General features: G+C 29.4%; 2 protein-coding genes across 5 annotated transcripts in view; one reads left to right on the top strand and one right to left on the bottom strand.

The window, feature by feature from the left end:
* LOC115244544 (zinc finger protein 2 homolog) overlaps positions 1–13,011 on the bottom strand; it is a 45,231-nt gene that overhangs the window by 10,827 nt on the left and 21,393 nt on the right. Inside the window, exons 13-15 of one of the 3 annotated variants that reach the window (XM_029822248.1) lie at positions 4,545–4,633; positions 3,952–4,196; positions 3,140–3,409 (exon numbers count right to left, since the gene is read on the bottom strand). The exons of 1 other annotated variant lie outside the window; for it this stretch is intronic. In XM_029822248.1, coding sequence (XP_029678108.1) covers positions 3,343–3,409; positions 3,952–4,196; positions 4,545–4,633 — 401 coding nt within the window. In that variant the 3' untranslated portion in view covers positions 3,140–3,342. Of the gene's footprint in view, positions 1–3,139; positions 3,410–3,951; positions 4,197–4,544; positions 4,634–11,695; positions 11,923–13,011 lie in introns of those variants that run through there. One more of the 3 variants, XM_029822251.1, reaches the window with a different exon arrangement.
* The window catches only part of LOC115244543 (midasin), a 99,418-nt gene that overhangs the window by 70,184 nt on the left and 16,223 nt on the right, over positions 1–13,011 (top strand). The gene's annotated exons all lie outside the window — the stretch shown is intronic.

Raw genomic sequence — 13,011 nt, 5'->3', positions numbered from 1 at the left:
TATATATATTATTCATTCTAAATATTCTGGAATTAACAACAAGATTTAATATATTATCTCTTCATATAATATCTCTGTGCGAAGAAATTTGTCTGCGTTTCTCCATTTTCTACATTCGAACTTGTAATTTGACTCGAAATAAAAAATCGTGTAGAAATTGGGCTCGTTCGTGTTGGAACTGGAAAGAAAATGCCATCGGTGCGATTGCAAAGTCAGTCAGAATTCGAGTACGAGGGATTCTCTCTCGCTGACAGTGAATCCGCGATTCTAGGGACGACATGCAGCCGAGATGTGTTTGCCCAGATCTTCGTGAAGAGGACACTTCCGCGCATTGTAGAGGCTGGGAAAACTACCATCTTTCGCTAGTGGCTATTCCTGTCATCTAGCGTGACAAGCTTTTTAATGGGATCTTGCCAGAATCTGAGTACGCAAGGAAATGGATGTGGATCTCCACTCCTTACAAATAAAATAGGAAGGATTTAGGCGAACCGCCTTAACCGGACTTATCATAAAGTATATAGTTATACTGAGTATATCACATAATCGTGAGCAAGAATATCTCGTGATTTTCCGTGCAAAAATAATTTAAAAATTATAGAACATAATTTTCTTTTATTGGGAAAATAAAAACCATACACACACACAATGTGATATCCTTAATCAGTCTTAACTTATTCTTTACAAGAAACTATTCTTTTATTTTTTCTATATCAAAACATTAATTGTGAATAAAATAATAAGACGAGAAAATTTTGAGATTTGATATTACTAATAATAATAATATTCAATAAGAAAAATAAAAAATTGATTTATGCAAAAAAAATTTTATTGGAGTTGTAACAGTAAATTCGCATTTTTTTACAAATCACGAGTTCAATCGTAAAAATAGCTGGGAAATATTCAATATGACTGATAGATTAGTGGGTGAGCCGGATTCAAAGATTCGATATTTGCCACTTTGCTTCGTTTCAGCGTAGTCGTTCTATTTCTGGAAAAACTCACGGTAAAAGAACGAACGGCGCGGTATCGAATCGATATAGGCCGAGAGAGAAGAGACAACGCATACGAAAGTAGAAAAACTTTTAATCGGGTTACGTGAAATTTACGATAAAATTGTTATCGATATCGCCGTTGGCGATTTTGTGTCATGAAGCGCATAATTAACTGTAAAGATCTTGACACGAATATTTTTTTCATGCACTACGGACACGTGATGATTTCAAAAGATGAGGCTCGAGAGCAATTTGAATAGGGATCCGAGATGTGATAACGAAGTGCATTAGTTGATACTTACTTTTATCTTTTAAAACTTGAATTTCTTTTCCAAGGATAATTAAATTAAACAAGCATGAAATAAACTTCTAATGATATTTTCCACTGCTGAAAAAAAGCGCGCAATAAAAGTGTAAGACACTTTTACAACTTCAGATATATTAGGAAAATTGTCATTAAAAATTAAGCAAAAATTATAAAACAGACTATAAACATAAAATATTTATGTTTAAGACTTGACAAATGAACAACTTAATTTTGTAATATTTTATGACATTCTTTGCATAATGCTTGCTATGTTCTCATGTTCAACGGATAATATTACCAAATGCTAATCTTCAATAGAAATTCGATAAAAATCGAACAGCTTTTACTTTATCGGCTATTCTCTCTTTAGTTTCTTTATAATCGTCGCGCATGAGAAATCTCGCAGGCTTGCGTCTGCCTCCATCGCTCTATTCAAATTTAATAAGTCATTGTCCCGAAAATACAATGAAATCTTGATAGCATCGTGTACTCAGTCAAACGAGAAAATATAGAAACTCCGCAAATCGGAAGAAATTAAAGTCATCGGAAAGAAAGATATACATAAATCCCTTTTTTGAATAAATATAATAATGTTTTAATTTTAATTATATATTTACTCTTATGTCTTTAATTAAGCTTTATACTTGGTTTTAATTTTTTTACTATAATGTGTCGTTGCACATTCTTATTTGAGTGTTTGTTTTCGAAAAAGATCTCTTTTTTATGCCGGTTCGATATATCTCTTTTCTATGATAAAAAAACACCGATAGCATGTAATTACACTGTTTTTTATTTTGATTATGAGAAAATTACTAAAAGAAAGTATCACTAGTACTAAAGTTTTTAGAAGTTTTATCAGCGACGGAAAGCACCTTCAAACTTTTCGTTGAGAATACCTACGTTCGAATAATTCATTACGTTTGCTACGTAAAATTCAAAGTTTAATTCAACTTCCCGGCGCAAGACAATAGTAACTATTAATTTGATTATGACATAGAATACGGAAGGAATTGTGAATTCTATAACTAACTCACAATTTCCAAAGTAGCTATTTACATCTTCAATATTCATCCGTTAATGTTCTCTGAAATGCACAATAATGCGCATAGCATTTTGCATTGTTAGATAGAACATAATCTTGCCATAACAGCGTCGGTGGATTATCATGTGTAATTAAGTAACTGTGTGAAACAGCATTGAGATTAAAGAGCTTTTCTTCTGAAGCCATATAAATTTAGTATGTGTAACACTTTGTGTTAATAATTTTCTTTTTTTAGTAATTTTCTCGTAATAAAAATGAAAAGAAAACTTGATTGCACGCTATCGATATTCTTTTAAAGAAATATTGCACACTATCACAAACGTAAAAAAAGAGTGAGTTTCTAAAGCAAACATTTAGATAAAAGTTTACAATCAAGTAAAAAGTTATTCTTTGGATATTTTTTACTGGCGACGTATCTGTGTAAAATTTTCCATACAAAAATAATAAAAATTGAAAAAAAGTTAGTTAAAAATATTAATTGTCTTATATCGGTGTTATCGTAAGAACATAATTATAATATAATAAAGATTAAAAGGCACAAGCTAAAGTTTAATTAAAGATATAAAAGTAAATATGTATATATATATATATATATATACAGTAAATTTATATTTATCGTAATTATTAGAAAAATGTCTAAACAAACATATTATATCATTAATGTATTTATATTAATATTAATAATACTATATTTTATATGATATTATTTTGTATCTTTATTAATATTAATATATTCTCTTTATTAATGCACGAAAAGAAATATTGTAATTTGAATTTGCAGATATATATATGCTACACTAGTATATCTAAAAATAAAAAACTAACCCAATGAGAAATACAGAAATACGTTTTTTTCGATCGGTATTTCTCATTGGAAATTTTAAAGTATCGTCAAAAATGTAAAATATCATATAAAACATTTTTCTATATCTTCTTTATAATAATTACATGATAACCTACAAATATACAGAATAATAAAATTTTATTTACGCTTAAATTACTCAAATATTTGGATATTGTTTCTTCAGTTTAATTTCTTGAGTGCTTTTACGATAAATTTCATGTATTCTGTAAATAAATAAAAAAAGTAGAACAAGTCATTTATTTTATTATATTTATTATATAATGCTGTTATATATTCTTATTAAATATATATTTCAGTATTTTTACAATTATAATTAGAATACTTGTCGTTTGATTAATAGAATTGTTTTATTTATTGTGATAGCATACAAAATGTGTGTATGTGTGTGTGTGTGTGTGCGTGTCTCAGAGTATTTTAATCATCTTTATCTTTTTATATCTTCATAATCAATTCTTAATAATAAGTTATAATAATGATAAATAACATCAAAAGTAAATTTAAAAAATTAGTTAAGAGAAATATAATTATTCTTCGTGAAATTTATTTTGTTAAAAATTCCGTACTCGCAATTATTTACAATTTGGACACAATTTATGATCGTCTATAATTGATTTTAATTATTTTACTAAGAAAAAGTCAACTCTAAAATTTGACAAATAATTTGTCGTATTAAAAATAGATTCACGAGTTATTATCTCTACAAACTGTATGTAAAAACTTGAAATAGTTAATTAATTGAACATACCTATTACTCCAGTTAATCATAGTGGGCTCAGTCATATAAATGAAGAAAAATAAAGTGCATAAGTATAATATGATCATAAAGGTAACGATAAAGATATTGTGACCCCTAATAATATAATCAAATGATATGACCACATAAACTATTGTGCTAATGAAAAACAAGTAGAAGAACATCAAAAGTAGTATTTTAAAAAGAAGAGCATGAATTTCTCGAAACATCTGAAGCAATGTACCGTCTCTGTAACACTGTTATAATATTTTAGTATTATATATACGCACGTTTAATGAAAAAATTAATCATTTTTCTAATAAAATTATTATAACTAAAATCAAACGCGCAAAAATTTTAAAACATTGTTTAAATTATATTTTTATTTCTTCTTTGATATACTCTTACTTATATTTTTACGCCCTAATTTGTTTATTAAATTGTTGTGATAAATTATAAACTAATCGTACAATATGATAAGTTCTATTAACTTTGACTTTAACAACTAGTTTTATTTTTTGTGAAAACAACATATTTTTTAATAATTCTGCTATTTTCTGCAAACTTTATAGCTTTATACGGTTATCAAATCTTTCATGGCTCACCTTTAATAATGGTTTGTATCTTATTTCTAATGGATATTGAGTATGGCAAAATTGGCAGCGACGTCCTTCCCAAGTATTTGCCGATATCTCTAGACAATGAACGTGTATAAATTGTTTTATACACTTACATGGGGATATGAGCTTTCCCTTATTCTTACCTATCATAAATAGATTTACATACGTAATTGTTTTTTAAGTAGTAATAGTATATGCAACTTTTTTACTGGATAGTATATGCAACCTTTTTAGGGAATAGATTGTGTATGTACACATAACACAGATTTCAAAATTTTATTCCACAAGTATTTTTATAAAGAGAATTTATTATTTAGGTTATTTTGTAAAAAAAAAAACTGCATACCCTTGTTGCAACGCCAGCATGAAGCCGTAACTGACATGTCCTCTTTCAAGAGAGAAATCTGCTCTTCCAAACGTTTCCATAGATCATTCAGTCCAAATTCTCCCATTTTTAATTATATTATTAATTTATTGAGTAATAAAATTTGTTATATAGCTATAAACTTTTGTTGCTATAATGCACAAGGTCAATATCAGTCAAAATTTTATAAAATTTATAAATTTTATTCTATATGCGTCTTCACTATGTTATATACTAATCTGGCACTGCTACCTTTGATACTGTGTGTGTTTTGATTTATTTATATTTATCTTTCTAATAAGAATAGCTGCTTAAAATACATACTTAAGACCTTGAGGCTTTAAAACTCTAGAAAGCTTCTTTTATTTTTATGTATATTGAATTTTCTTGTTGTTTTGTATATATCTTTTGTTGTTTTGTATATAGTTCGAAAATATATTAAAAGTTGTCGTGGAAGCAACGTTTACACTTAATCACACTTTAATCATTATAGACGAGGGCTACGAAACATGTAATAAAATACATATAATTAAAACATTTTAAAACGAGAAGACTTTTTACAAAGATTTATAGCAATTATCACGATTTTAGAATTTTAAAAAGCTTTTTTTAAATACGTAGAAATATGATACTATCCTTTATTCATAACAAAAGTGTTGCAATATTTTCCGTTGTTTGATGAAAACGAATCATAATCCGATTAAAGAAAGAGTATTTTATGTCAATACTGAAGCCAGACGGAAAAAAAATATTAATTGATGGCACATAGCTACTATTAATTTTAAGGACTGCTTCGTTTTCTATTTTAGAGAGAGGAAGAGTTTTCTCCGCTTCTATGGAAGATTCTTATTTCTCATTTAACGGTACGAAGCTATTGTACTTTAATGTTTAGCAAGTATGCTTGCCTAGAAATTTCCTTTTATTTTACATTCGTAATTTCTTCTTTTTATAATAATAAATTTCAGTGGTATGTATTGTTGCTGTTTACAATGCGTGATATATTTTGACGTATGATCTTTTTAATGAAACAAGTTTTCAGAAAAGTTTTAAGCATTGTGTTAGAAACTATACTCAAATCTGTGAAATAAACCAAAAGGGCGTTTTGCGAAGTTATTTAGTTAAAGTTGTTAATTGAAATTCTTGTATTAAATCGAGTACAAAAATTATGGAAGTAAAATATTTTGTATTATTTATATAATATATTATATTTTATGGATCAGATATATTAATACTAATTGATGATAAACATTGTAAACATCATATTATTATTTATTAATATTGAGTGAATTTATTCCAATATGTTCCGATAGACTCGTCAAACGTCAAGATGCACGTAATCGTTTTAACAGATGTTTTATTATCTCAATATCAGGTTATACGCAAGTACCTCTTAATTATATTGTAAAATCGTCGAGTACATCAAACCGGAATCGATCGTCTTGAGAAACTCGAATAAAACGTGGAACGTTAAAGACGAATCGTCTTCTCCAAGACACTAAAAACTGGCCAAAAAGGGCCACTTTACGATGCGCTGAAATTTCATTTAATATTATATTTGATTTATCTTTATAGTCACGAGGGAGACGAACGAAATGCTCTATATATACCGAAATTTTCGTATCCATATAGTGCGCGATAATCATATTTTACACGGTAGGGAACTGTCTCTGAACGTCTAGAAATTTAAAATCTGTTTAGCGCGATATTATGTCACTCTCTGGTAACAATTACCTTTCTCTCTTTTTCTCCCTCTTTTCTCTCCTTCTTTTATGCAAACACAATTAAAACTTCCGCACAATTTGTGAAAACTGTAACAAGATTATGCTGCTTCTCTCATCAAATAAAGATTTAATATAAACATTTTTAAAACTTGTATTTTAGAAGGAAGAGTAAAAGAAGAGTTTTTTTACATAATAATATAGAATGTTATTTTTATGCATTAAATATATATAAATGCGCGCGTACATAAAAAGCGTCATCGTAATGAAAGCGGACTAAAACGATATTGTACTTGGAGACTTTGAAGACATATCCGAAAACGCATAACAGTCAACGTAATCCCTTTGCAGGCTGATGATGTTCTATGGCATCATAAAAAATGTTATTCCTGCAATAAATTCGCCAAAAATAAAACCGTTTATATGATACGTAGATGTATTCATTTTTTTCATTTTTTGTTCGACAGTAGAGCGATTAGCTTTTATATAATCGTTATCAAATCACAGCGTAATATTGACTGTGGCCTTTGCTTGCCAGCGGGTTTAATTCAATGCTTAATTTTTAATGGCACAAGTACTTAAAAATAAGTAATATTTTCCAATTTCTGTCATAATGAATTTATCATGACAAAATCGGTTTTACATCATCACAGGAATTTGTCATTGAATTATATAGCTTCATGCAACTAACATTCTTCGTGCAATCGTTAATAAGATATCGCGAAAAGACAAGCTCGAAGGAATAAACTGAAAAGGATTTCTTTCTTGCGCGATCCTTTCAGGAACATCCTTGTCGTCATTATCGCGCTCTACCAGTGCCAGTCAATGACCAAAAAGCGCATATCTTTGAGTGAGAATTTGCGCTAACGATTCATGGTCTACTTCCCATGAATTCGTTAGATCTTTTTTCGCACTTCATTCATAATCCTGTAACTTTATTTTCATGATAGAAATGTAGAATTGATATTTTGGAGTAGTTAAGAAATTATTAAAGCAATTATTTTTTAGAATGTGCTCTTAATTCGCTCTTGGTCTGTCGTCTTTTAACCACTTATTTATCTATTTTTATTGATCTATTATAATTATTTTTATAAATCGCGAGAATCTGTAATAGTTGAGCTAATAGATGTTACATAGATTCTGTTGATAAAAGAAATTTAATTAGAGATTCAAATTTATCAAATTTTTATCGGGGGTTATTGAAATATAAAGCTTTTTAAATATTAGCTTGAATTGTTGGATCTTTGAACTTCCTGGCTGATTGGTTTTCCAATTCTTTTCGATCTATATTATTCCATGTTCTTGTGTTTATAAAACCTGGAAACTGATATTTTACTCCATATAATTGCTTGGTTTCTTGAAATTGCATACTTTGCCAAATTAAATTTTATTTTCAAGAATTGATATCACTACTTTTAATTCAATTTGTAATCTGATACCTCCACAAAATTGAATTACGTCTTTGATAAGAATACTCTTGTTTTCGATATAAAAAGACAGCTTCAGATATTTATGTAATTATTAAATTATATTAATTTATAGAATACTGTTAAATATGTCTCTGGAATTTTGTCTAAAGATTTAATGTTCAGAAATATGCCTTAATTTTTGTTGAACATATCTATTTAAGAGTCAAAATTGTTTGCTCTGTTACTACGTGATAACAATCAAATTTAGCAAACTTGATACGTAAAATACACCCTGTAGAAATCAGGTCAGACACACACTAAGCATATATATGTATACATTGTTTAAAATACATGGCGCCAGTGGAGATTCCGCGCTTTGAGTATATCTTTCTTTTTTAAAAAACAAAATCTTTTTCCATTAGCAATCGATTTGTTAAATCACGTCTTGTTTTACTTCCGCATCCGATCGGGCAAAGTCAGTTGTGCTTCCTATTTCTCCTCTGAACTGAATAATTTGATTGGAAAGACTACGTTAATCGATACCTCCATAGAAGATCGGAGATCGGCTGAACAAATATTTTTTGCTGACTAACGAGTCTATACGTACGGGCGAAATAATCAATTAATCAATCTAATGAGCTCGCTTCTATCATTTGCGGAGTCATTGATATATTCGCCCGAATGTCACATTAACTTTTTTACGAGAAAAGTCGACTCCTCGTCCCGTTTGAATTTTTCATTCACAAATATATGGTTTTTCATATTGTCTTTTTAATTTACTTATCAGATTTCTTTAGTAAGTATACACTTCTTTTACTTTGGGACACCGTTTCCCTAATTTCATAATTAATATTTTACGATCATATTTAAATCATAATGATAAAACCAATTGAATCATTGCCTAGACAAAAAAAAATATAAATTAAAATAAACTGATAAAGGTTCTTTCGAATATATCACACGAAGGAGGGAAAAGGCAATTAAGAGCCAGCGCAGTAATTTGTGCGCATATATTTTATTACAGTCAAATTACATTGACGTTTTAACTAACAATAAGTGATGATAAGCATAATCATAAAAAACGTACGTTTCGGTCTTTTTTTGGATCACCTTTAGCGCAATTACAAAATAAATGACATATATTAAATTAAAGATGTAATAATAATAATATACAAGAACAAGAGTCACCCAATGTTAAAAGGCAAATGTTACATAATGAACCTTCGAGATAGAGAGAGACTGTCCAATAAAATGTACTACATTAGAAAAGTAATTTGTAATACGAATATACCGAACTTGAGTGAGTCACACATGTTACAGAAGGTAAATGTTACAAACAACGAACGTTCGAGACAGAATCTGTAATAAAACATATGCACACAAACTACCGCGCTGATTCTTAATTGCCCTTTCCCTCCTTCGTGTGAAAAAAAAATGTTACTAGATAATATATCTTTACTAAATTTTATAAATAAATTTATATATTATTTTAATTGATTTTATAATTATATAACTATTTTAAAAAAAGTTAAATGATAGCTTAAATTTACGTATATTTATATGTATAAGTATCTAATAATTATATATGTGTAAAATGTGTTGTTTTGCCATGTAGAGAGTTATTTAAAAATATGTCTATCTTTTTGAAAAGAAGCAAAATCAAGCAGCAATCATCGTACTATTTCTTTCATTCCTTGCTTAAAACATCTTACCGATGTCCACATGTGCCAATACTTGCCGCGCCACAGCTGTGTTTGCAAGTGCAATATTTCTCTCGCAATAAAGAAGTCGTTAAAATGAAATCAAAAATTTCATCTGACTGCGTGAGAGTTTATCCGATCCAGATGGTTCTCGCCTTTCTCCGCTATCATGAAATTTGCATTCCTGTGTCACATTCCGATCGAATTTCGTCTCTGCACTTCGTAGTTGTCTCTTTGTTGAATCTTGTGTTCCGAATACATGAATTATTCGAGAAAACTGTCACGGAAGAGCATTATTCTTAAAAAACCGCGCACTTCTTTTTTTATTATAAACGAGGATAAAGATTTGATCGGAGGACCGGAAATGTCCATGTTCGATCTTTTGATGTCTTCCGTTGTGCAGTAAAACTGCTCGAAATAAGACATATATTTTTTTTTTATATCTGATGGCGCGAATTTTTAGATATAAAATCGATCTTGCGAAGATTGGATAGATATATCAGTACATGACCATTCGCACCGGTAATAAATTAATATATTATTAACGATGATGTATTTTTATCATTATATAAATCATGATATAAATAATTTATATTTTTCGAAAACTGAGAGAGAGGATGATATATAATTGTTGTACAATTATAAAATTAAAAAGCAATTAATATTTAAGTCATTCGCTGATATCATTATCTTTTGTTTCACTTTGATACAAAAATAATATAAGATTTAATTTTTATACGACAGACACTTATAAGAAATCTTTTTCTGTTTGTACTATTGATAGATGTTGAGAAAAATTGTTAAAGTATTCTTTTAAGAATATTGAAAGAAAACTATTACTTTCTTCTATATACAAGTATTTTCACATTACGTCCAATTTTTTATCCATTGCTAGCCATCTATTTTTTGACACGCATATATGGAATTTTTGATCGCGACTTCTTGGTGAAGAATGCTACTTGTTTTTTTCACCTTCTTGGGTTTTGTCGTAAAAAAAAATGAGATACTTCCCACGCAAGAAAGCTGGCGGTAAAGCTCGCGCCGAAAAGCGCGGTCGTAGAAACTCGATATTGAGTTTCCTCGCTACGTAACACACGAGAGATGAATTCATGGCGTCGTTTCGAGGCTTCAGTATGCGAATGCAATAAATATTTAATGCACGCGTAATGTACAGAGTGTGTGGCATGGCATACCGTGCCATTTTCATATGGGTTCGTCTTCATATCTTTTTCTCTTTGAAAAATATTTGATGCGATTGGCAGGTTTATCACATATATTCTTATCTCTGTGTATTTATATTCTTATCTCTGTATTTAAAAAACAAAAAATGTAATATTCGAATAAAACAATAATTAAATTTTGCCAGAATTAACAGGTACAAATTTTGCGAGGTGAAAAGACCATGAGGCAAATTCTCGTGAGATATTTCTCTGAAAATTGCATTCGTTTCTCATAATATGTATTGCTCACGCAGAAAACACATTTAGCAATTCCGTGACGATGTCCTTTCCCGTGGAAATAAAAGTATAACGGGGGCGAACCACGATAGTAAATTCGCATTTGTACAGGATATCTTCGCGAGAACATTTTCATAATTTTTATTCAAAATATATTAGTAGCACCTCGAACAAAAATATAACTATCTTCCATAAATGCATACACTCAGTATTCATTTTCAACAACATTATATCCTTAAGTGTACAGCGATGTGAGACTTATTTCTCGTTATTTATAATAAAAATAATGAACAAGTAAGCAATATATTGTATACTCGAGACGAATTCTGATTTTTCAACGAGCTTCAACTTAATTAAATTTCTGAATTTAATCGAGAATAATTACACGAATAACGATTCATTATCCGTAATCAAACATGATGAATATTTACGAATATTTACTTGTAATCAATTTATTTGCTTGACCAGATTAAGCTGCTCCATCATTTCATTGACAGCGATTTCGCCTGGCGAAGCAGACCGTCAGATTGCGTTAATTTTTGACGGATTTGTGAAAAATGGGCGACTTTGAGAGGTTATCAGCCGGTTACGCCAGTACGTGGAATCCATATCAGACCGGCATCAATCACTTTGATTCATGCCTGATATTTTTGGGCGCCCTTCGATTCATCCATAGGATAATCCCGCCGGATATTCTTCGAGAATCTCCCTCTCACTACGAAAACGCGTCGGAGAATTAATGCGCCTTCTTAAAATACAGCTTCATCGTTAAAGGAAAAGAGACGTCCAGTTGGCCAGAATAATAATGAATATTATATTCTGATTTCGTGATGAAAAAACATTCGATTCTCGAATTTGGTGTGTAAACAATCGTTATTAATCTTCCATGACTTTTCATGCATTAATTATAATCGGTACTCTCTTCATAATAAAAATTTTATAGTTTAAAATATGATCTAATTAATTAATTACTATATTTTACAAAGATAATTTCTTATTTTGTCACATGATAATATTTAAAAGATAAAAAGACTATATAAGTAAAATTCTAAAATTATATACGCGCAAGAGAGAGCTTGATTCTCTGCTTTCATTGATGATACAATGAAATTTTCAATCAGCTGCGGTCGATCCTATAAAGTTTCTACAAGATATCATGTACCGTGCACAAAGCAAAGGCTTTACAAACTTCCTAGTAAAACTCATATTCGGTTCGTAAGCTGCTAAAGCTGTTAACTATGTAGAACTATGTATGAGCTATATTGTTGGAATTTTGTCTATGAATATTTTATACCAAGCACGTACCATCATTCGCCTAATCATGCTGATTATAGTATGTTCTTTGAATGTTCATTATGTGTATGTACTTTGCGCTATTCTGACTACTTCTCTTTAAGAAATCTCCTTGAAGATCGATGTTCTTTTACTGTTCATTCATAATAAATTAATTTAGCAAACTGCATGTACTTCCTCTAAGCTAATTATAGTTTCCTCTTTGAATTTACAACCCACGCTGAGCTATAACTTTGCACATAATTTGTCATAATATATCATTAATCGATAGTTCGGTCCTTGAATATATTTACAATGTAATATATATTCACAAGTGTAATTTTAAAAATATAAAATTATCCAGTTATTATTACATGAATGGATTATATTATATCATAGTCGATTCAATTATAGATTATAGTTTATGTTTTCATTCCACGTATTTCATTTGCGTAATATTTGCGAAACTCTAACTAAAGTTTAATATTCTTAACTTTCCGTAGAAAAAATTTCAAACTTACAATTGGAAAGA

The sequence above is a fragment of the Formica exsecta genome, unplaced genomic scaffold, assembly GCF_003651465.1.
Source record: "Formica exsecta isolate Colony F162 unplaced genomic scaffold, ASM365146v1 scaffold82, whole genome shotgun sequence".
NCBI classification, from domain to species: domain Eukaryota; kingdom Metazoa; phylum Arthropoda; class Insecta; order Hymenoptera; family Formicidae; genus Formica; species Formica exsecta.
The sequence above is the reverse complement of the archived record's forward strand: the minus strand, read 5'-3'. Positions and strand labels throughout refer to the sequence as shown.